The sequence below is a fragment of the Coloeus monedula genome, assembly GCF_965178545.1.
Source record: "Coloeus monedula genome assembly, chromosome: 5".
In the NCBI taxonomy this organism is placed as follows: domain Eukaryota; kingdom Metazoa; phylum Chordata; class Aves; order Passeriformes; family Corvidae; genus Coloeus; species Coloeus monedula.
In genome coordinates this window covers 25,846,837-25,870,691 of record NC_138785.1, presented here as the reverse complement: position 1 = coordinate 25,870,691, position 23,855 = coordinate 25,846,837, and the positions used below count along the sequence as shown (strand labels likewise).

Below are 23,855 nucleotides of genomic sequence, written 5' to 3'. Positions count from 1 at the left end.
CAGACTGGATACATGATACAGAGGATTCCCTTTCCTCTCTCTGCCTGGGCGAATGCAGTGACTAAAGGGATAAGGGACAATGGTGATGGGTTCCTGCCTGGCGCAGCTGGTGTGTCTCCTCTGTGACAGCCCCACCTTCCCAGGTGCCCTCCTGTAACAGGTGTGAGGCTCTGCAGGTGAAACTGAATGATAGCAAGGACAGTGGTTCATCCAGCATGGAGGAGTTGCTGAGGTTGGCCCATGCTCTGCATCAAAACTGCTTCCATGAAGGAAAAAGATGGATCATTTTCATAGGAGACGCCCCACTGTAGGGAACAGAAGGCACCTTATGCCAACCAGACCCACTTCTTAGGGAAATCTGCTGCCTCCCTGGGCTCTGGTTTAAGGCATAAAGAGAGAGCTTCCTGCCCTGAATACTGCCTTTGACTGATTGTCCTTGGTTGATTATTTTCATGTAGGCAACAATGAAGTTGCAACAAGAAGTCTGAGAGCAACCAAGAGACTTCCAGGACTTGCTGGTTGAGGGATCAGGAGCACAAGTGGCATTTTTCTCTATCCTTCGGGGTGCAGAAAAAATGAGGGAAGAAACAGAACCAGCAAGCCAGCAGATCAATACCTGGCTCTAAGTCTGGTGCCATCAGTAGAATTTTGAATTTTTTTTTTTTTTTTTTTTTTAATCACGGGTCAGTTGACTTGACATCAAGTCTGCTAGGACTGGGGAAGTCCCAGCTGTCTGGAAATTAGCAAATGTGACACCAATCTACAAGAGTCAGAAGGATGACCTGGCCTGTCAGCCAAACCTCTGTGCTGGGGAAGGTAATGGAGCAGGTCATCTTGAATGCTGTCACAAGGCACATGCAGATCAAGCAGGTGATCAGGAGGCCCAGCCAGCACAGATTTGTGAAAGGCAGGTCCTGCTTGTGCAGCCTGATCTCCTTCTATGGCAAGATGACCCTCTTGGTGGATGAGGGAACGGCTGTGAATCTTTTCTACTTGGCCTTTAGTAATGTCTTTGACACAGTTTCCACAGCATTCTCCTGGAGAGACTAACTGCTTATGACTTGGAGGTGTAAAAAAATGGCTGGATGGCCAGGCCCAGAGAGCAGTGATGAATGACATTCCATCCAGCTGGAAACCAGTCACAGGTGGTGTAGCTCAGGACACAGTGCTGGGGCCAGCCCTGTTTGATGTATTTATCAGTGACCTGGATGAGGGGATCAAGTGCACCCTCAGTTGGTTCACAGATGACACCAAGCTGGGTGGGAGTGTTGATTTGATGGAGGGCTGGAAGGCTCCACAGAGAGATCTGGACAGGCTGGATTGATGGGCCAAGGCCAATTGTGTGAGTTTCAACAAGGCCAAGTGCTGGGTCTTGCACTTGGGTCTCAACAGCTCCATGCAGGGCTACAGGCCTGGGCAGAGTGGCTCCAAAGCTGCCCAGTGGAAAAGGACCTGGGGGTGCTGGTCAACAGCAGCTGAACATGAGCCAGCTGTGCCCAAGTGGCCAAGAAGGCCAATGGCATCGTGGCCTGTATCAGCAATGGTGTGGCCAGCAGCACCAGGGCAGTGACTGCCCCCCTGTTCTTGGCTGCACTTCAAACCCTGTGTTCAGTTCTGTGTCCCTCACTACAGGAAGGACATTGAGGTGCTGGAGCATGTCCAGAGAAGGGCAGTGGAGCTGGGGAAGGGTCTGGAGCACAAGTCCTATGAAGCGCAACTGAGGAAGCTGGGGATGTTTAGCCTGGAGAAAAGGAGGCTCAGGGGAGACCTTATTGCTCTCTGCAACTGCCTGGAAGGAGGGTGTAGCAATGTGGAAGTTGGTCTCTCCTCCCAGAAAATGAGCAATAGAAGAGGAAATGGCCTCAAGTTAGGATAAGGGATATTTAGACTGGATATTAAGAAAAATTTCTTCATGGGAGGGGCTGGGAGGCATTGGAACAATTGTGCCAGGGAAGCTGTTGAGTAACTATCGTTGATGTCTCTAGAAGATGTTGAGATGTGGCACTTGGGAACACGGTTTAGAGGTGGACTCACCAGTGCTGGGTTAATGATTGGACTCTGATCTTAAAGGTCTTTTCCAACCAAAACAATTCTATAATTCAGTAATGATTTGCTGTTGGAACGGAAAAGGTTTGACCATCTTGCACTCCAGCCCTGTAAAACCTGCATCATCCTTTTATAAAGAGGTGTTGCTCATCAAGTTTTTTAATCACTTGTATTTTCTAACCTGAGGCGAAATTCTGACCTAATTAAAGTTAATAGGTGAAAACTTAAAACTGGCAGACTCAGAATTTCACTCATCCTGTTAAGGTGCTTTTAATTGGAGTATAGGAATAATTAGGGCGTGAGAGATGACTGGTAGCAAAGATACATAGGCAAAGCCATGAAAAGAGGATAGCAATGAGTAGTAACAGGCATAAAGGGATAATATTTCTTTTAAAAAACCACAATTTTAAAAATAAAGATAAATTAACTTTAAAAGGTAAGACTGTGGTATTAGTTCAAATCTAAGAAATTCTAAAAATAAACCAACTTATTTTGCCCTTATATGAATTATATTCAAGGATTAGTGCAGTAAGTGGCTGGGCAAAATTAGCATCAATTACACTGTGATTTCTATCTATAAGCAGGTCAGGTGTCTCTAGAAGGATGTGTCTTGTTCAAGGTGACTCTGCAAACCAAAGAATGCATAAGTGATATGTGTGAGTTAATCAGAGATTAATATTTCCTTATTGTACCCTGGGTGTAAAACTTAGGCACTAATATACCCTGCAATCTCAAAGAAAAGAATACCCTGGAAGAACTGGCTCTTTTGCGCAGGCTGCAGTGGTCAGTCACATTCATCAACTGGCCTGAATTGTCTCCACTGATAAAAAGTGAACAATCAGCATGTTATTTACACCTATGAGGTTATTCTTCCTGCAACATGACCTCAACTGTCATCCAGAAGGACCAGCTTTTGCTGAGTCCTACAAAGCAGGAATTAAAATAATGCTTTAATACAGGAGGACTTTAAAGCAAATGGACTTCTTACTGCTCTTGATAGAATTGGGTTTAGTTTTGACTTTGTATTTCCACAAATGGAAAGTTATTTAACGTATTTTGCAAAAGGCTCAGTGAGTCTTGACCTCAGACACAGTTTATTTTTAACATGACAAAACATTATCTGTTTCCTTAATGCTATGTGTGCTCATAATGTCTTGTTTTTTTAATTGCAACTGCCATTGATGTCTGCATCACTATTCTTCACAACATAAATTAAATTTAAGAATAAGTTGGTTGAGTTTTATTTCTGAATTTGTCATCTAGGAGTGTGAACCACATATCTGATACTTCTTTTTTGTTGTTTTTTCTAGTGTAAGTTTTATATTACTGATTGATAATGCTAAAAAATCATCTCCATAGCAGAGTAGTACTTTTTTTTGCCTGGTATTTATGTGGTCAGACACTTTGCAAACATACATTTCTCATAAATATATACACGATAAGAGTTTTCAATAATTTTTTAAAATAAATTCTCCCACTAATTGTCTGCCTTTCTTCTTCCTAGTCTGCTCCCAGTTTTCAAGAGGAGTCTTTGCTATTTTTGGATTCTATGACAAGAAGTCTGTAAATACCATAACATCATTCTGTGGGACTCTTCATGTCTCCTTCATAACTCCCAGCTTCCCAACAGATGGAACACATCCCTTTGTCATTCAGATGAGACCTGACCTCAAGGGAGCTCTTCTTAGCTTGATCGAATACTATCAGTGGACCAAGTTTGCATATTTGTACGACAGTGACAGAGGTAAGGTGTGCTACTTTTTACCTGCACCCTGTTTGGCAGATGTATCTCATTGAAATCTGGAATTCATATTAGATAAGCAAATAACAGAAGAAATATTTACCTCCAGCAAGTGTAAGTTTAATTGAATCATGTGTTTCTTGCATTTAGAAATCAGCTTTTGGGACAGAAAGAAAATTGTTTAAATGAGAATAAAATTATTACTGTATGCATTAATAGAATTGCAACTGTTAAACAATGTGAGATTAGTCACATGCTGTAAAACAGTTTCTATGTAAAGTTTTTTCTTTTTTTGTCAAAGAAACATATAAGGAGAAAAAAAAATCTGAGCATGAAGGGTTATCTGCTACCACAGATTGACTCCACGTATGCAAAATCCATAGCTGGGCACCAAGCAAGCAATAAATCTTGGATGCAGTCAGTCCCTACTTTTTTGGAGACTGCTTTTGGTATCGAGTTCCTCTCATCTGTTGAGCTTAGATTTTATTGTTGATGTTGATAAACCCAAACCCATTGCTTGGGACCAGTTAACTCCACCATACAGCCTTCTCAAGTCCTGTGCCCTTTTATGGCTGTAGTCATAATAATATAACAGCTTATGAACTTAAGAAAATCACTGGCAAATTGTGGTATATCAGTTAGTTTTCTGAGAAGAAGCAGCTTTATCTGGAAAGGGTGGGTTTTTAACTGCTTCTTCTGGAATTCCATTATTATCATTCCATTTTCAGGTTCTGCTCACCTAGTAGTCCTTGGCTAACTTACTTCTATCCTTGCCTGCTCCTGTTCCCTTTAAAAGGGCTATTTTGTTGCTTGCCTGCATGTTCATTAGTCAGAGTTAAATATTAAATATATTAAAATAATACAGATTTAAAGTATGGTTATATCACCCTATGGTTTGTTGAGACATTTTATGGTTTGTTTGACATTAAATTCCCTGCATTCTGATGCCATTTTATACATGATGTTCAGAAGCTGAAGGGGTCTCCTCAAGAGAGTTCTTTACCATTTTTGTAAGCACTCAAGTTTGAAGAACTAATCCTGGTGTGTAGCCTCCAAAGGTAACGTCACATGGAACAGTGAATGCTAAGCTCATTTCTCTGGCACTTCCTTTTCAAATTCACATTAGAATCAGAAACATTCACTGTCTTTTTAGAAAGGACAGATGTAAAACTACTTTCTTAGCCAGTACTCTGTCAATCATCCAGCAGTAGGCAGAGTGTGACCTGCATGTGATTTGTATTTAGGAAATACTGAAAAACACCTAGTTCTTGTGAGCGGCACTGTCTGAATCTGGCCAGGAATAACCACGTGAGACTTTTCTTTCTGGTCATCCTTTGGTTCTTCCTTTTTTTCAAACAAACCTGTTTGTTTTAATTGTGGCAAGGCACCCCAGTGGTAACAAGCTCCAAGGCATGAAGCTCCTACCTTTATGTGGACTAAATTGTTGCTCCTCAGTGCCCCAGTGCTCCTCACAGATTACATGAGGTTAACCTGCAGAGTCAAGCAGTTTGTAGCCAGCTAAGTTGACATCAAATCCTGGATACACAAATCCACTGTTCCTTTAAGCACTTTTGCCTGTTAATGTAGTGACAGTGATGTATATTGAAGGAATGATATAGAATTGAAGCTGTTTCCACCTTTAGGAGTGAGAAAAAAAAAGAGACTTAATCTTTGTGGAAACTATGAAGGCTAACAGGAATTAGTCTGAATGACTTATTCCTGAAGAATCATTTACTGCTAGTGCTAGAGCACCTCTGACTGGCTGAAGTACAGGGCAATTTCCTGTCATTCCTGTCTGTAAGGAGTGAGGCCATTCAGTATGTGTGTGCCCAAGCTATTACTGTCTTAATACAGTAGTTATTCTCATGTTACGTGGAGTAGTGTCCTTTGCCATCCTTACCTCCTCTCTGCTGAGTTTTGGAAAAAGTAGTAACATCATTGTAAGATTCTATCTGTAAAAGAATTGCTAAGTTATTCAGCCTCTGTCAGTCTTCCTTTTCAGAGCTCACTGAATTAAGAGTTTGTCTCATGATAATCAAAAAAGGTTCAGGATATGAGTTTGCCAAGCAGAAGTGCTCCTGCAGCTTAAAAAAACCAACTGAATTTACTGGAGTTTTCTCCTCTGCAGAGTCTCCTACTTCTGTTGCTACTCTCCAGATTATTTCACTTTCACAGAAGTATTGCTGTGAATGCTTTCTGTTTGGTTGGGTTTGTTTGGTTTTTCGTTTTGGTTTGCTTTTTCTGGTTTGGGTTTGATTTTTTTTGTTATTGTTATTTTGCAATATGTTATTACTATCAGAATAAACTAAGCTGTATGGGGATAACAAATCTGCCACCCCAAAAAAAAGCAAGCGATCCAGGCAGCCATTTGACATCTCTGCAATGGGCACCCCAGGAAAAGAGAAACCCTAGGAAAAATAGAAGATCAGATGAGAAAAATATAGAAACCTGTTGCAATGGGTAGTATTTGCATTAATAGTCCTTATTAATTTGTGCCTAGTTGAGATTGCTTAACTCAGAGGAAATATAGACAGGTTGGAGGACCTGAAATCTGATTTGAAACAGTGATTCAGATTAAATGTTTTTCAGTTTGGCTGATTTTTCTTTTTTTTCTTAGTTTTTAATTTCAAGCAGTATTTTGAGGTATAAACATACTTCAGTGCTTTTTAATGTTTTAGGATGCTCCCTGCATCTTTCAGTTTGCTTACATTACTGATCTTTGCCTTTTAACACAAGTTCTCCACATTTATCTTTAGCTTTTGAATTAGTTTATATATGTACTGGTGGACTGTCGTTATCTGTGATTTTAAACTAAGTATTCACTACATGACATACAAAACTTAGTATCAGTCTTTCTTAAAGTAGACTTGGCAAATCAGAATTATATAAGATAATAATTCAGTTTATCCTTTTGGAAGCCTGCCATTTTCTACCTTTGCTGATGACCAGTCTTGTGTAGTGCTGTATGGCATTACGATTTTTCACCGATGATGCTGAATTGCTAAACACTGACCAAACTTAATTTAATATTATACTTACAAACCGGGAGACAAATTAATTCTTAGTGCTTTCCTTCTATGTTTGTGAGTATAACCACTATTATTTCTCATGAGAGTTATACCTGAAGCTCCCTTTACATACCAAGGCAGAATTTGTCTCAAAGAAATGACTCCCAATGTTTGGTGGTTTCAGGAGAGAAGAATGAGCAAAAGTGTCAATTTGCTTGTAAGAAAGTCTAATTTTTTTTTTCTTCCAATAATGGGATCTGGTAGCCTTAAAACTGCTCTCTAGAATAATGTAGAATTCTCTGGTAGGAATTGAAACATGGTAAATCTCATTCTTGTACTGCTGGAAATAATTAAAATTGTACTTTTTGTATAGCAGGAATTCATTTCCAGCTGTAATTTTTGTTTCTAGACTACATTATTTAATCCCTAAGAAGTAAAATCTGTCAAATTAAGCCTTCACTGGTTTTACAGTATATTGTAGGCAGTTGCATCTGTACAGACATTACAGCTTCCTGTCAGAAACATGCCAAAAGTACAAGATGGAAGCAAACTTCTCAGCACTGCTTGTAGGCATTAGCATTGAGCCTGCTTATCTATATGGAAAAATGTATCTCAACACATCTTTTATAATCAGGGATATGACTGCAGGCAACAGAAATAATAAATCCATTACCATCACTGGAGAACTTGGGAATTCTGCCAGACTTCAGTGAGGTCCAGGTTTAAATACAGTACTGCTCAATTGCAGGGAGCTAAAGCTCTTCAATGGCTTTTGGTTAAGCAGCTGATCCTTTAGTAAGGCTGATCCTTTTTTTAATGAGTGGCTGATCCTTCTGCTCTAATTGGATCTCTCCTCTCCTAGAAGATCTCTTTCCCACTATGTGGAATTCCAGCAGTGGATCAATGAAACCAGCAAAATCCAGTTCTGAAGAAGGTTGAGCCTAACCCAAAGGTTGTACTTAGAAGGCTTTACCTTGATGCCTTGCAGTGATGTAAATGGAAATTTCATGCAATAACAATTGATTGGGCCCACATATGTCTTAGTTTCTGACTTCTACCTACGTGTGACAGGTCAAACAACTTACAGGAGATCTTAAATAAGTAATCTCACAAATCACATTCTGGAAGCTTGTTAATTCCCGAAGCTTTGTCTGTCATATCTTCTGTTTTCTCCTGTGCTTCACTAGGCTTATCAACATTGCAAGCTGTGTTGGATTCTGCTGCTGAAAAGAAATGGCAAGTGACTGCTATCAATGTAGGAAATATTAACAATGAGAGGAAAGATGAAACTTACCGTTCACTGTTCCAAGATCTAGAGGTGAAAAAGGAAAGACGAGTGATTTTGGACTGTGAACGCGATAAAGTCAACGACATTGTCGATCAGGTTTGCTATGCTCCTTTCTTCACTGACAGCAGTTAGCAGTATTGTATAAGTAAATGTCATGAGTTCCTTTGTCTTGATGATATTTTTGTGATTATTGTGAATCATTTGGCAGTGACAAGTTTGTATTGAGGACCGCGTATGTGCCAGGCAGAAAGTGAACATACAAATCCTATAATCCCTCCCTTTGCTCTGAGGCGAGATAATTCTATCTGGATGATCCTGTATATCTTTCTATCCTGGTTATTTAAAATAAAAACAGTAATTTACAAAATACCTTGTTCAGACTGCTCCACAACCTAAGTAGTATACTGTATTATACATAGTTGATACAGTATTATATGTGGCCCATTATAAATAGTTATGTCTAAGGATTAGTTCTTTTTACACCTAGAAGGTATTTTCTCCCTCTAGTGCTTTTTCTGAGAACCTTTTATGTCTTGGGAACACTGTATCACAGCTTCTCTTTCTGATTAATGCCCTTTGAAATTCATATTTTGAAGCTCTTTGTCATTTCCACTTTCCTTGCTTGTCTCTTCATTTTGTGTCACTCTTCAAGTGTGTTAACCAAAATTGGATGCTATTTTTCATAGCTAAGGCCTCCTGAGCTTTAAAAAGAGCAGCAAAATCTGTCTTCTCACTACCCATGCAAATTATTTGCAAAAATGACTTTTTTTAAAATTTTTTTTTAGCAACTTTATCATGGTGCTCTGATTCAAATTAGTGCATTACTTTGAAATCCACCACTTCAGTTCTAGTCTAGGAAGGTCTTACTGGCTCTGCATCTTACGACTTCTTTTCATGTAGGCAGAGCACAATGGAAAATTGTAAGGATAGTTCCCTGTTAGCTTGAGCTTCATTATGCGCAGCATCAGTAGGGATGTATCATCAGAGTATGGATGTATTTGTTTGAAGGTTTCTTGAAGGGCTTGTTAGTTTGGCCTTCATTTTGAAGGTCATTACGTTTTGAAGAGGCTCAGACAATGAGCAGTGTCCTTAATGGAGTACATTGTGTTTGTGTGTTTTATTTGGAATTCATATCCACAAACTGTTTCTCTAATTTTCAAGATAAATTTGAATTTGATCCTGTTCTCAAGAGCATTTTATCTCTGAGAGTGTGATGTCCCTATCATCTGCAGCTTTTCAAAATCATATTTTCTGACTTAACAATGTCAAGAAATGTACAGTATAGAGCAATGTTTGACATAAGTAGTCTTTATAGGTCCTCTTCAGTTAGTTCTGTGTGGCTTTTCAAATGGTTCTTTACTTACCTTACAGTGGCTTTCTGTCTCATCCATGTCTCTTGTGAGTTTCTAATGTTGTCCTACAGAACAGACACCTTATTAGACACAAGATATGTCCCGTCTGCTGTTTCCTGATTATCAGGCCAGAGAAAAGAAAGATACTGCTTTGACATATTTCGATCTCGACAAGACTATTTTTACCATTTATCTTACTGTCCTATACATTCTTTTTAAAATAAGTATGTCATATTCATTATAATCTCTGATACCAAAGTTTGGCAGACCGTGATTTTCTTCAGTTTCACCTTTTAACCACTTTTTAAAGACAAGAACCCTCTTTTACCCTTCAGATACCACTCATTTTTACAGTCTTTGTTTCATAATAGGCCTATATTTGTCTTTGTCTGCTTCTTATTTTGATTGCAGTTCTCGGATAGTTTTCTTGCCCTAATTGCACTTTGATAGATTCTGCCTTTTTTAGATGCTTAGAGTTTCTCAGCTTATCCCCACAGACTTGTGCTACTCCTTAAGAATACAGAAGGCTAAGCTTTTGTTTCTGCTGTTTTAATTTGTAAGTCACTGAAGAATTCTAGGTAACTGAATCAGCCTCACAGGTCAGTTAATATAACTCTAGTTAGTTGTTCTCCTCGTAGTTTACTGCTACACCCTCGAATATGTTCTCTTAAACTGTTCTCAGCTCTCCCATATGGGTTTAGTCTTGGAATTCTCTTCACAAGACAGCCTAGTTGTTTCTGGACTTTGGTCTCTTTTTCAAGCCCATTATCCTTACTCAGTAACTTCCTTTCCTTACATTTAAATATAAACCCACTTTCTATTTCTCAAGTAGCCTAAAAGAAAATCTAACTAATTGATTCTATAATAATTTTCTCCATCTCTTAAACTGAAGTGCTGAACAATGGATTTCTTAGCCTGGGAGTATCCTTTGAGTGTGTTCTTCTGATTTTCTTTTCTAGTAGCAGCATACTTTTGGTCTTGCTTTGCTACCAGATTTATTTTTTGAAAAATTATTTTAATTCCTGCCCTGAAAAAAAACCTTCAGAAATTTCCTTCATTTCAGGAGGATGCTTGAAGTAGACACATCATATCAGTATTCCTTTTTTTTTCCCTGTGTTTTTTTACTGCAAGAAGTGCAACAGGCTTTCTGTTAACCACATTTTCCTTGAATGCCAAAGTATTATTTGCATGCACATAAAGCAACAACTTCTTCACTTTTTCTTTGCTTTCTATTGTTTATCACATCTTTCATTTTAGTGCTTTGATTTATCCTGCAAATATTTTAAGCTGAGGTGACAGCCTCAGGTTCACCCAATTGTACTTTGTAGCCCTTGGCTCTTTGTATAGCCACAAAATGTGTTTGCGAAGTTGCTTCATCATTCTTGTTTTTTGTCTTGTGTTATAGTTTCTCTTCCAGATTTCAACAATTCATATAAGTTGAAAAATATTTCAGTTCCCCAGCTCTCCTCAGGCTAGTTTGTATTCTTCCTCTCTGATCTGGCAGGTCTGTATCGCCATGCTCTTGATTATATAGCTTCTGTCTCTTCTCAGGCAGCTTCCTTTGCAGAATCTCATTTCACCCTGATAACACCCTTTGGGCAGCTGTGTAATTACTGCCACTACTTGTCCATCCCTGCTAGAGAAGGTCCTCTAAACTGCTGAATAGCTTTTGTGTGCACAGCTCCTTCATCATGGCTTTCGGAACTCCCACTGAATTTTCTCAGTTTGAACTGGCAGCATCCTTAGTGTTCATAAGGACAAGTGGCAAGTTTCAGCAAGCTGGGTTAATGAAATAGTACCCAGTGGCTCAGAGTTACTGAGCATTGATCCAAAGGCTTGCAGCTACTGGTCGTCATCTCAGACACCAATGATGAAGAAATATTTCATATTTCACAGAAGAGCTAATCTGTTTGGTCTAACTGAAATTTCTTTGGAAGCAGCAGCTGCATATAGTTCTTAAACCTCTTAATAAGTAGTTTTAAGTAGTCTGATCCAAGTAATTGCTTTAGGATACTTAAATTTGTGTATCATATATATATTGACCTCAAAAGAGGAACAATTTAATTACTTCTATGGCCTATGTAATGTGATCCCCCCTCAGTCTCAAACTCTAGTAATGTAAACTCAGTGTTAACACTGCTTTCAGTTATATTTCTGTAACTTCATTAAACCAAGTATGTGGAATGTTGTTCACTAGTACCCTGATACGAGTTTCAGGATCCCTAGTCTGATTATTTTAGTTTTATGTTAATGAGGAAATGAATGAGTCCTCCTCTCTTAAGTTGTTCTCATTGTTCAAAAGATGGGATAAACCTATAGATTCCTCTTATCTTGCACATCGTTTTTCTGGAGAAGTGCTTAGGTTCAAAATGCAAACTTCTCCATGCAGACATAGTCTTAATTAAGCTTATTTGGGAGAAGAATCCATGCTACATGTGTGCCAGCAGAGACTGTTATGAAGCCACCAGCTGTCTTTGAGGGAGATTATGAGGAAGACTTAGGGCAATAAACAATTTGAACTTTGCAAGGCTTCCTCATAATTCATTAATGTCAGTGGGCAGAATGTAAGCAGGAGTCTGTGAGGCACAGTGTGATGTGCATCACAGTGTGATGCATCACAATGTGTGATGCCTGCTTTCTCCTGGCTGGGTTGTGCCTTTAATACACAGCAGAGTAATTAGCATTCAGCTCCCCTGTCTGGAGGGACTCTCCCTCTTGGGACTTGGACTTCAACATGGCTAATTTCTACCAGCAGAAAGTATGTTCAGTGGTGCATTAGGTAAAATAAAGGATAAAGCATTGAATAAACTCAGTATTGTATACCATAAAGCTCTTAACTAGCTTTTACATCATACTGCATTTCGTACCTTTCAAGTCTTTGTCTGTAAACCAGGTGAACATTCTCTGTTATGGAGGTATTTCTTCTTTTTTACAGGTTATCACAATTGGTAAACATGTTAAAGGATACCACTATATCATTGCAAATCTGGTAAGCATTCTTACTATTTAAAATATCTGTATAGCTCATTTGACTGTTTATGGAAGCACATCAACTAGTATCTTGTTTTAAATACATTCCAGAAAACAGAAAGTAGCTAGATGTCTTTATGCTTGTTAAATGAATGCACATGTTGAGATTATATTTGTTTCTTTGGCTGAGTGTTTTCAGGGTTTAAATGCCTCTTATGATCAATGGGAATGAAGGTTGCTCAGCACCTTCAACAGAACTTCTCTTTTTTGATATACTTTAGAAAAAGAGGGAATGTAAAATTGAAAAATAACTTTCTGTGTCATAGGCTGATACATTCACTCAGCAAGGTGATGATTTCTCTCTCAGAACTTGTAAACTACTTAAAAATCACAGTTCTCATTTTTCATTCTGCTAGACTAGTGAGTCTCGGATTTCCACATTTCATCCCTCAGATTGGCTGGGTAATCAGTCTGAATTCATGTTTTCTTGAACATAGGTGATCAGACAGTATAGTTAATAGTTAATAGTGTTCCTGTGGGGAAAGTTCAGAAAACTCACTAGATTCTGTCAAGGTAATTTTTTTGAAATTGTGTCTAAAGGTGAAGGGCCATTTTACTGCCATTAAAGTCAACGCTTACTGAAGCTAGGGAAACTAATCCAGTTGGTTTTTTTGTAATAGACATAGCAAATTGTGCCAGCTTGCATCTCAGTTAACCTGTTCAAGAAAAGAGTTTTGGTGGTTGTATAGTGTGAGTGCCACCAGATCATTTTTTTCATCATTTATTCTTGAACTGTGAATAGTGTTTGATCTAAATTCCAGCAGGGCCCAGAGTGCCCCGATTTACACTGTCTTCCATAGTCCTTTGAGCAGCCTGAGGAAACAGAAGGACCATGGTGTGTCTCTGGCACTTCAGGCATAACCCCTGTCTCCTCCCAGCCTTTGATGAAAACACTTCTCCCTCCAGGCGGGCAGTGCTCTGAAGAGTCATGTGGGTGCCATGGAGCGAAGAAGCCTTGTGCTTTAAAGGCCTCTTTAAAAGCTGGACACTGGGGTTTCATTCTTATATCTTAATAACTCATTTCTGGATAAAGAAGTGTAGGTGCTGATATTCACAAAGCAGGCATAAAAATCTTACAAAATATGAAAAATTGTTTGTTAGACATCTGTGGTTTGCATTGCAAATGTTGGATAAACAGTATTTTGAGTCTTAAGGGCAGTTTTAGAAAATGTGCCCAGTGGATTTCATTATGTTAACTGGTTACTATTTTAGCCATTGCTTTAAATTTGTAGCAGTAACTTCATAAGACCTAAAACTTACTGAATCTTATGTTTAAAAGCTGTTCAATATCATATATAAAATGTATATGGTAGTGATTTTAAGAATGTGCTTATCTCTGTCAGAAAGAAAACTTACCTAGTATTTGAATCCTATTCCATCTTCACTGAATCCTTGCTTTCTTTTTTTGGACTGTAATAATATTCTCCTCCAGTCTGATCAGTCAGTCAAGAAATTGATCTATTTTAAGAATAAAAAAATGCTGATTGATGGAGAGGAGGCTTAAGTATAAAATGAATATTCCTGTTTGACCATCAAGTTACATGATCACTGTAGAAGTGTCTGTGCTAGCAGGCAGCAACACATGAGCATCATCAATATGCAATAATTAAAGAGCATCTAGTATAGCAATTGTAGCAACTTATGATAATGTGGTCTGAAGTTGCTGCTTCTCTTTGTATTCACTCACAACATTCATTTATACTGAAGTGTCTGAGATCATTATTTCATGTGAATGCATTTGTATGGTTATTTGGGTGAAGTTAAATAACAGAACACAGATAAACACAACACAAGAGCTGTTTGTAAGAATGAGAAGTAGTTCTTTATGTCAGGCGGAGGAGGCAGTGGAGATGGTAAGTTCTTCCACATGCTTTAGAGTTCCTAACAAAAAGAGGATAGAGCTGTGGCTGTAAATATTCCTGCCTAAAACTTGGTTGGCTGTTACTCATGGCCAGTGTTCCCTTTCTCACTTAAGTGGTCCTCTTGAAATTAAGAGGATGTTTAGGAAGTCACGATGGCAAGGACAGGTCCACTCGGCCCTTGCTCTCTAGAAAGGTGCTTGTCTAGTGGGCAGCAAGAAGTGTTGCTGGCTGATGAAGCTGATGATTTAATCCTGGCAGCCCAGGACTCAAGCTGGATTGAGTTTGAGGAAAATGTTGGCTTACACTTCTGCAGTAGAGGTCATATGGTAACGCTTTCTTTATATACTATTGAGAGAACTGCCAAAACTATTGAAATAACAGACATATTTTTTTTCTGTGCTCAGGGATTTACTGATGGAGATTTGTCAAAAATTCAGTTTGGAGGAGCTAATGTCTCAGGATTTCAGATAGTTGACTATGATGATCCTCTGGTGTCAAAATTTATACAACGTTGGTCAACACTGGAGGAGAAGGAATATCCTGGTGCACACACTAGTACAATCAAGGTATGTCTCATGTTTGTTTTAACTGCACTAGAAGTAGAGGAAGTGAAGGGTTTGGAAGAGAAACGCAAGAGACAGAGAAAACCCCTTGAAAATCAACAGTGCCAAAATAATTTTATATTTCTCTGGGGTACTTTTAACATTCTCTGTCACAGGACTGATTGAACAAAGATGCTACACTCTTAAAAATGTTTAAGACAATTTTTTCTTGTGTCACTGTAAATCTCTGCTTGACAGCTTGTTAGGTAATTGGTTTAGATATGATGATAGATTAAGTATCTACTGACTATTTTTGATTTTTCTCTTTCTCTATGTTTTGAAATGTTTCTCTTGCTCTGTAGTTTGAAATGTTTAAAGACATGTTAATCATGCTTCTGGGGAGTACAGATTTAGCACTTTTTTGATGTAACATAATATCCCAAAGAAATGGTAAGACAGTTCCTTTGAGACAGATGCCTAAGTCCTACAAAGACGTACAAAATTAAATGCTATGCCTGACATACTGAATTATGGTCTGATTTCAGGCCTGTGTGACACACACGGTGACACTGGGCCAGTGGTTAAGGCTTTTTACCTCAGTTTTACCTCTGGATAAGACTAGGATAATAGTGCCTTCTTACTTTCTCTAACCGTCATAAGGATCAGTTAGTGGCTGCAAGATACGGAAAAGAATAATTCAATTTTAATGCTTGATAATTTTTAAGTAATACAATCAGAAATTTTAATAAGAACACATTATTAAATTGCTCTAAAAGACAAAAAAATAAGTTGCAAATGTTCTAGCCATAACTTTTTTTGTGCTATAGTTTGAATATGAAGCATGTTCTTAATTTATAATGAAATAAATAAAAATTTTCAGCATGGAAGGAAGAACCGATTTTTTAAATGCCTGGTAGAAAAGTCCTTTAAAACACACAACCTTAATTTTAATTAAAAAATAAATATTATAGATTCCTTTTTTATAGGCCAAGTTTGGTGGTATCTTAGTCAAAGTAATTTTTTTCTGTGGTTATTTTTGTAGTTAAAATCTTTATGATAAAAGTAGTGAATTTCTTACTTGATGTTTGACAAAGTAAACTGGAGTCTGTGTCAGGTCTTTAGGTACATTTATATTACAGATGTGTAGTACATGCTAGCTGTATTGCTCTCATTTAAGAAAAAGGGGAGGGATGTGGCTGTGGGGGATTAATAGAATCCTTTTGTCTCTCTGATTCTTGAGTTCCCAAATCTACCTACATATTCACATTGCAGAATCATAGTCTGGAAATAACAATACTAGGGAAATACATGAAACACATGACTAAAGAACTCAAACTGAAACCAAGATGCAGTTTCTATCATTGATGGAAAAATAAATGGGTGAGGCACAGTAATAAGGTCTCTGGTGTCACTTACACTAGGGGGAAGTTGCATGTGTGTTAGATAACATGACGTGATTGCAATGTTGTATGAAAGCACTAAAATCTTTAACTCTGTCACAGGTGTTCCCTTTATTTCTTCCATTATAAGTCCTTTCAAGTCTAGTAGAAAGAGTTGAAGGAGAGTATCTTTTGAAGTTGCAGTATCTTTTGAAGTTGCAGTATCTTTTGCTTTTGAGGTTTGTTTTGTTATAAAAAAAGGATAGGAAAAGTAAAGTAATTGAAACACTTATTTTCCTGAATTTCACTAATTTAGAACACTTTTTAAATTCAATTTAAAAGGCTAACTTCTCTCCCTTTTTATATTGTTTGCTGAAAGTGTGTATAGGACTGCACTGATACTTACGCAAGAAATTGAGACCTCTGTTAGATTATCAGATCATTTATAAATGCTAGAGGTAATGATCTTGAGGAAAGTGTAGATGTATATTGCAATATTTGGTGACATTGATTGTATCAGTTACTGTATTTCTTTGTGTAGCTTTCTATCTCTTGCCCTTATACACTTAGTACTTGTCATTTTTGCTTGTCATTTCATGAAAGGTTAGAGATATGTCACGTATCATTCCCATCCTTGAGGGAGTTAGAGGCAGGGCAGAATCATAGAAATCATAGAAATGGGGCGAGAATGGTCTTTGAGCAGTCAGTCACACGGTCTGTCCGCCTTGCCTGAAGGCAGAATCAGATAAACTTGTAGAGTTCTTTTGGGTAGTGATTTCACTACTTCTCCAAGCATCTATTTCAGTGCTTAAATGATCTTATTTTTGGCTTTTGTCTAACCTTAATCAGCCTTTATATCACCTAATCCATTACTCCCTTATATGTTTCCAATGGCTGTGAGGGAGTTCTGCTTTTCCATTGTTCTTCTGTATTTGAAAATGGCTGCCATCTTTCCTGCCTTGCTTTCCTCCCTGCAAAACTAAATAATCCTTTTTCCTTTGAATTTTCTGGTCTCAGATCCTGGTTGTCATTTTGCTCTGGAACCTTTCTATTTGGTGCCTCTTCGAAATGCCAGGCTGGCTACTGCACCACATCTGAGTGCTATGCTGAGGAAATGGAAAGAATGGCCTCGTGTCTCAGAGACAGTACTCATTTCAGGGGTTTCTTTTGTATTAGTTTATTTTTTCTGTTTCTCTCCTCACCACCATGACACTATTGAGATATATTTGTCATGGGATACATGTTAACATCCAAATCTTTTTCTGCATTGCTTTCTCATGCTGCTGCCAATTTAGACAGATTCATACCATATCTGTCTACTTCATCATTACTTTTAAGTACAGGATTTTTTTCATTGACTCCTGCTGAATTGCTTTCCCTTACCTGTCCTGCCTGAGCATTTCATTCCGTCTTATATTGTTATTCTAGCTGTGTTACCCTCTGCTTCTTGGAATACTGTATAAACATCTAAGTTACTGAGCAGGTTAATGCACTGGTCTCCCGCTTGTCCCTTAAGTGATCTTACAAATAAATTTTCTCCACTTTTGATTTTGAGGTAGTTGTCCAAACTGCCAGTGCTGATAAATGAACTTTTTCTCCCAGTCCCATGGAATCTAGGAAACTCTCTCTGGAGATTCTGTATGAAGCAGATAGGAAGGCTAACAAAAGCCCTGCATCATCAGTATAGAGATGAGAAGTGGTTACATGCCCCTAACAGGTAATATTATCCCTGGGATTGCAAATGTTCTATCATTGCAGACAAAAACATTGCAACTGTGTTGTATTATCTTCCTTTTGTAATCCAAAAGTAAGTGTACATTCATTTCACATTACAAAATTCAAGTCAGTGGAATATGACTGAGCCGATAAGACATATCACAGCATCCAAGTACAGTCCTGAAAATAGAGAAAGACACCCCTTCTAAGAAAAAGTGCATTTCAAAGGGACATGCACTTCAAGAAAGAATAGCAGTGCTAAAAGCCTCTTCCACAGATGCCCAGAAGAGGACCTAGATCAAACTGCTTTAAAAATGTATCTTTACAATTTATAAAATATTAATTATCAAAAATTGCAGTCTTAGGACATAGATGACAAAAGACACTGATCTCATTTCTTACTGCACTGTTACCTGTACTGATAAAACCACAAGATTTAAAGATTAAGCAGCATGCTTTAAACAAGTGCTTTGCAGCCTTTTTACAGAAGATTTTTGCATCTTTCAAGATTAGCGCTGATACCTGCTTTACTCCAGATGAAATTTAAAACATGTCTGTTGTAACCAGGGTGTTTTCAGTCTATGCATGCAGTTCTAGAAGACCTAATGTGTAGATGTTGAAACATACTGTTGAACATACTGGCTAAGTTTCTGTCAAGTAGCAGAAAGAAAAATGCATGTTTAATTTTGTAAAGGCTTAATAATAACAAGTTGAAATTTTCTTTTGATCCAGTATTACATATTTACAAATATGGTGGGCTTTCTTAGCCTTAGTGTTGTGCCAGACTGTTATGTTTAAGGCAAGCTTCTTGATCTTGTGGAAGGACACTGAAGGACAACACATCCATTCACATCCAGCTGCTCCAATTTGCTGATCTGATTAACCTATTCTCTTGGGGGGCAGCCTTTGGTCTATTTGCTGGAATAAGCTCAATCCATATCTCTTGAAGGCTAGTGAGACCTAAGTTGTATTGTATGTCCTTTGTGTGGCAGGGTTTTGGGAGAAGGGGACTACAGGGTTGGCTTTTGTGAGAAGCTTCTGGAAGCTTCCGCCATGTCCAGTGAAGCCAATACCAGCCGACTCCAAGATGGATCCACCGCTGGCCAAGGCGGAGCCCATCAGCGAAGGTGGTAGTGCCTCTGGGATAACACATTCAAGAAGGGGAAAAAGCTGCTGCACAACAGCAGCCAGAGGGAGGAGTGACAATATATGAGAGAAACAGCCCTGCAGACAGTCAGTGCATAAGGAAGGGCAGGAGGGACTCTGGGTTCCAGAGCAGAGATTTCCCTGCAGGGGAAGAGTGTGAGGAGTCTGCTCTGTGAGGAGGAAGCAGTGGCAGAGATGGGTGCTGAGCAGACTGCAACCCCCATTCCACATCCCCCTGTGCCATTGTGGGAATGGGGTATAAAGAATTTGTGAGGGAAGTTGAGCCCAGGAAGAAGGGAGAAGTGGGTTGAGATGTTTGGAGATTTAGGTTTTATTTTCGTATTATCTTACTATGGTTTGATTGATAATAAATTAATTTTTTTCCAAGTTGAGTCTGTTCTGCCTGTTACAGTTATTGCTGAATGATCTCTCCCTACCCTTATCCCAAGCCATGAGCCTTTCATTTTATTTTCTCTTCCCCATCCCTCCGAGGAAGGGAGTGACAGAACAGCTTTGGTGGCATCTAGTGTCCATCCAGAGTCAACCCCCCAAATCAGTACTAAGCTTGAAGTAGGCATGTCCTATGAGGGACAGCTAAGGGCTCTGAACTAGTCTTCTTTGGAGAAGAGGAGGCTGAGGACTGACCCCATTGCTCTCTACAGCTTTCTGAGGAGGGGAAGTAGAGAGGACAGTGCTGAGATCTACTGCCTGGTATCCAGTGACAGGGGGATGTGTGGGAATGGTTCAGAGCTGCACCAGAACAGGTTCAGACTGGGCCTTTGGAAGCATTTCTTTACATTTCTTTAATTTTTTAGGGTGGTCAGACACAGGAACAGCCCTCCATGAGAGCTGGTCGATGCCCCAAGCCTGTCTCTGTTTAAGAGGCATTTGGAAATTCTGTTAAAAACACACTTTAGAATTGGTCAGCCCTGAATTGTTCAGGCAGTTGGACTAGATAATCCTTGTAGATCTGTCCAACTGCAACAGTCTGTTCTACAAGTCTGTTCAAGCCATCCTACTCTGTGGTAAGCTTTTCTAAGAGCAACCTGAGGCTTGAAGTGCCTGAGACAACTTGGGTATGGTGTACACAAAAACTATGTGCAGCATGCAGAAAAGATTTTGGGGCTGCCTGGTTGAAGACCTAAATCAGCTCAAACTCAGAGAATCCCATTGTGTTGGATGATGATAACAACCCTGGTACTTACTGCAGCTATTTTGGGTGGATGTAACTGTTTCATGCTGGCACATAATGTTTCAGATGTTCTTTCATGATTGTATTTCTGACTTCATAATCTCTTTCCTCACCCAACCAATGTATAGCTAAGATACCAAAACACTAGATTGTTTTTACCTCCTGATTTTGTCTTTAGTATTTTCATGTTTTCAAGTTTCTTCTTTATAGTCAAGTCATATAGTCTTTTAGGCAATTATTATGAAACCATAAGTCAGGAGTAATGATGCTTGTAACTGAAAGATGCTGGTTGAGCTCTGCTGGTGCTAATTTACCTCAAGGATGCAATACAGATAACATGCAGGAAAAAAAAATGAAAATACATAGCACACAATTGTTTACCTTGCAGAAATAATTATTTAGATGACTCACTTATAAGAAGGAGCAAAGAAGAAAACAATGTGAACAAAGAAGAAAACACTGAAAACAATTACTCAAACTGAAAATTCAGAAGGCAGTTTGTCTAGATATAGATGAGGAAGCAAAAGTGTACAGTTGATGAATTAGACAATACCTTTTTTTGGGCCATGCCTCTTATGATTGCAGTGTGTTAGAGAATGGTTTTATAATGCAGTGAATTTTAATAAGAGTTATAAGGGATATTCTGTTGCACCTGCTACAGTTTTAATAGAAAACTATGATTTTCTCCTAATATGTCCTAATTCAAGTAGATCATAAAGATTTATAAATAAGATTTTTTTAAAAAATAGTTATTTTTAATATTTATTACAAGGTCTAACCAGGAACTGATCTGGAGTATATTTGTTTTTTCCTAAGTGCCCTTATAAAACTGTAGGTTTGTGAGATTGTTCTGTCTGTTTCCAGTCTTTGCATTTTGGTTTCCTGGTCTTAAAAAAAATATGCATCTAGCAGTTGGTGTTCCAGCTACCTGGTTTCACTTGGCTTTCAAATCCCAGTATTCAGTCTTCTCTATTTGAAAAAATACATACAAAAAATGTGGGCATAAGAAATTTCAGTGTTAAACTTCATGCTTCTTTTTAATAGCTAAAGGCTGTTTTGCATAAGTAATCACTCATTCCAGCATAGTTGGTTTAGTTTGGTTTTTTGTTGGTTTGTTTTTTTTAAGAAAACTCAATTAAAGAATGGAATGTTCAGTCACTGAAAGCAGTGGGTGGTTTGAGGCAATATCTGTAGATTTATCTCAGACATACAAAAGGCCAATTGACCCAGATCCTTCGATCCTGCAAGTAAAAGTGGCTGAACTGTGCTAAAGCAGACTTGAGAAAACTACAGAGCCAATTCCTGATGTCTCTATGAAGCTATGTTTCTTTGAATTTGAATCCACTTATTCTTAGTAATTATAAATTTTTAAGGATCTTCAGCCAACAAAGTGCAGTGGATTCCTTCTGCCTATTTTCCCAGGAACTCTGCCTTGCTTTTTTTCAACCAGCAATTCATCTGGATATGGTGGATATAGACAGGAAAAGCTACTATTCCTTCATGATCCAATTGTTCATCAAGGTCAGCCATACCTCTGGCCTCACAAGGATCAATGTCATTTAGGGCAGTAGAGCTTGATGGAGAAATGGGGATAAGAGGAGAAGAGGGAGTCATAGACAAAGATGAAAATAGTAGTAGTAGGAGGAATGATGTCATGCAAAAAAGGGGTCAGCAAAGTGAAAAGAGGCTGTTAAAATGTGAGCAAAAGTCATTTTGAGGTGCAGCTCAGAGCTGGAGAGCATCTGTGGCTGACAGGTTCTTGGGTCAGGGGAATAAGGGAGGAGGGGAAGCCCTGGGTATACTTCAGTGAACAAGGAGAGGAGACATGCAGGTTTATTTCTGGGGCAGGTCTGGTATTAAAGACCCATTAATATAGGTAGCTGCCCATATTATCTAGCATGGGGTGGCAGAAAAGTGAAAAGGAAGTGTTTATTATTTGACAATAACTATGTCTTGGTAAAATCAGTAACCTGCTAAAAATGGTGTATTCAATTCTAGTAGTGTTCTGCTTGGAAATTAAATTGGAGCAAACAGAAGAAAGCTGTTCATCTTGTTACAACAGGTATCTTGTTGCTGATTAGGGTAGATGAGGAGTGGTAATGAAAATGGGGAATTGTGGTTTAGGGGTTTTTTGTGTTTCTTTCTTTTTCTCCTATTGTTTTAAATTTAAGACTTGAATTATTACTATTAGTTTTAAATGGCACATTTTGAAAATTCTTAGAACACCAAGTATGTATGATGAGAATTGCTGATTGGTTTTTTCTCCCCTTCCCCCTCCTGCAAAAAAAAAAAAATCCCAAAAAAACCAAACCAACCAAACAGAAAACCCAAGAAAACGACAAACACCAAAAAACCCCCAAACCTCCCCCCACACACACACTTTAACATTTCAAACACTCAGAGCAACTCTTTCAAATCCATTTCTTGGAGTGTATTTTTTTCAGAGAAGTCTTTTGCCTTTCTAGTTATACATTTTGTTCTCGTCCTGTGAGATTTCCCAGCTTGGTCTGTTTTCACTGCTGTAACCAAAGGCTTCAGTTTTTGCTGCTGGATCCTGCTGATTTTTAATACTGTGAAGAGTGACATACTTCGCTCTGGCTTAGCCTTGAAGAAAAAGGTTTTGTGTATTCATATGGTAACAATTAAAAGTTGTATATCTTTGTGTTTTACAGTGAATTCAAGGTGATTTTATTATCAGTGGCATTGACTTTTGCAGGTGTATTCTAAGATAGAAGTAAGATTACACAAATCATTCTAAAAATCTTATTTATTTTGTTAGTATGTATATTTTCCACAGGCAGTGGCATGATTAGAATACAACAGCATCTTTTATAAGTAAAATGCTGTGGGTTCAAATCCATATAATTATTTTTATTATTTCTGTAAAGCTCTGTGAATTCAAATCCAAGTAAATGGTTTTTCATTTACTCTAATGGAAGACCGAAATACTTTAATACCTTTGATCTCAGTGTAAAATAAAAAAAAAAAAAAAAAAAAAAAAAAAAAAAAAAGTATGTACCTGCACACCTGCACTCCTTCACTCTTTTTCTTCTGCTAGATTAGCACTTCTGATGACTCTAGTGAGAAGATTGTTCTGAACTGGAAGCAATCTTGGGGGAGGAATTGCCGTTTAGGAATCTCATTCCTATTAGAGTAGTAGATAAAATAGGTAGAAAGGCCAAGCACTTTGGGCTTCATAAATCTTGTGATCTTTGCTATATTCAGTTTTTAAAAGAGTGAAAGAAGGTCACTTTCTCCTATAAATATCCTACAGTGGGAGCATTAGGATAATTGCAGTGCCCCAGTCTTGTCAGTATCTGCTGGATGTGCTGTGAGTTGTCTTTCAAATAAGAGTTAGACTTCCAGGGATTCAGGCTTCGGCAGGTGCCTAGCTGCGCTGGCTGTTCTGGGTGTGCCCTGAAAGCAGCCTTTCTAAACCAAGCAAAGACATAATTAAAACACATAAACATGTCCAAAAGTCATTAGATTTTCTGGATAGCAGTTTTGGAGCTGAACACAAGTTTTTCTAAGGCGACAGGTTCCTTGAGGTGTT

At 38.4% G+C, this 23,855-nt stretch overlaps 1 protein-coding gene across 2 annotated transcripts in view; it reads left to right on the top strand.

Moving 5' to 3' along the window:
- The window catches only part of GRIA2 (glutamate ionotropic receptor AMPA type subunit 2), a gene marked incomplete at both ends in the record, with an annotated part of 87,139 nt that overhangs the window by 36,972 nt on the left and 26,312 nt on the right, over positions 1–23,855 (top strand). For both annotated transcript variants that reach the window (XM_082282535.1, XM_082282534.1), the window contains 4 exons: positions 3,551–3,790; positions 7,983–8,179; positions 12,371–12,424; positions 14,732–14,893. In XM_082282535.1, the coding sequence (XP_082138661.1) occupies positions 3,551–3,790; positions 7,983–8,179; positions 12,371–12,424; positions 14,732–14,893 (653 nt within the window). The remainder of the gene's footprint in view (positions 1–3,550; positions 3,791–7,982; positions 8,180–12,370; positions 12,425–14,731; positions 14,894–23,855) is intronic.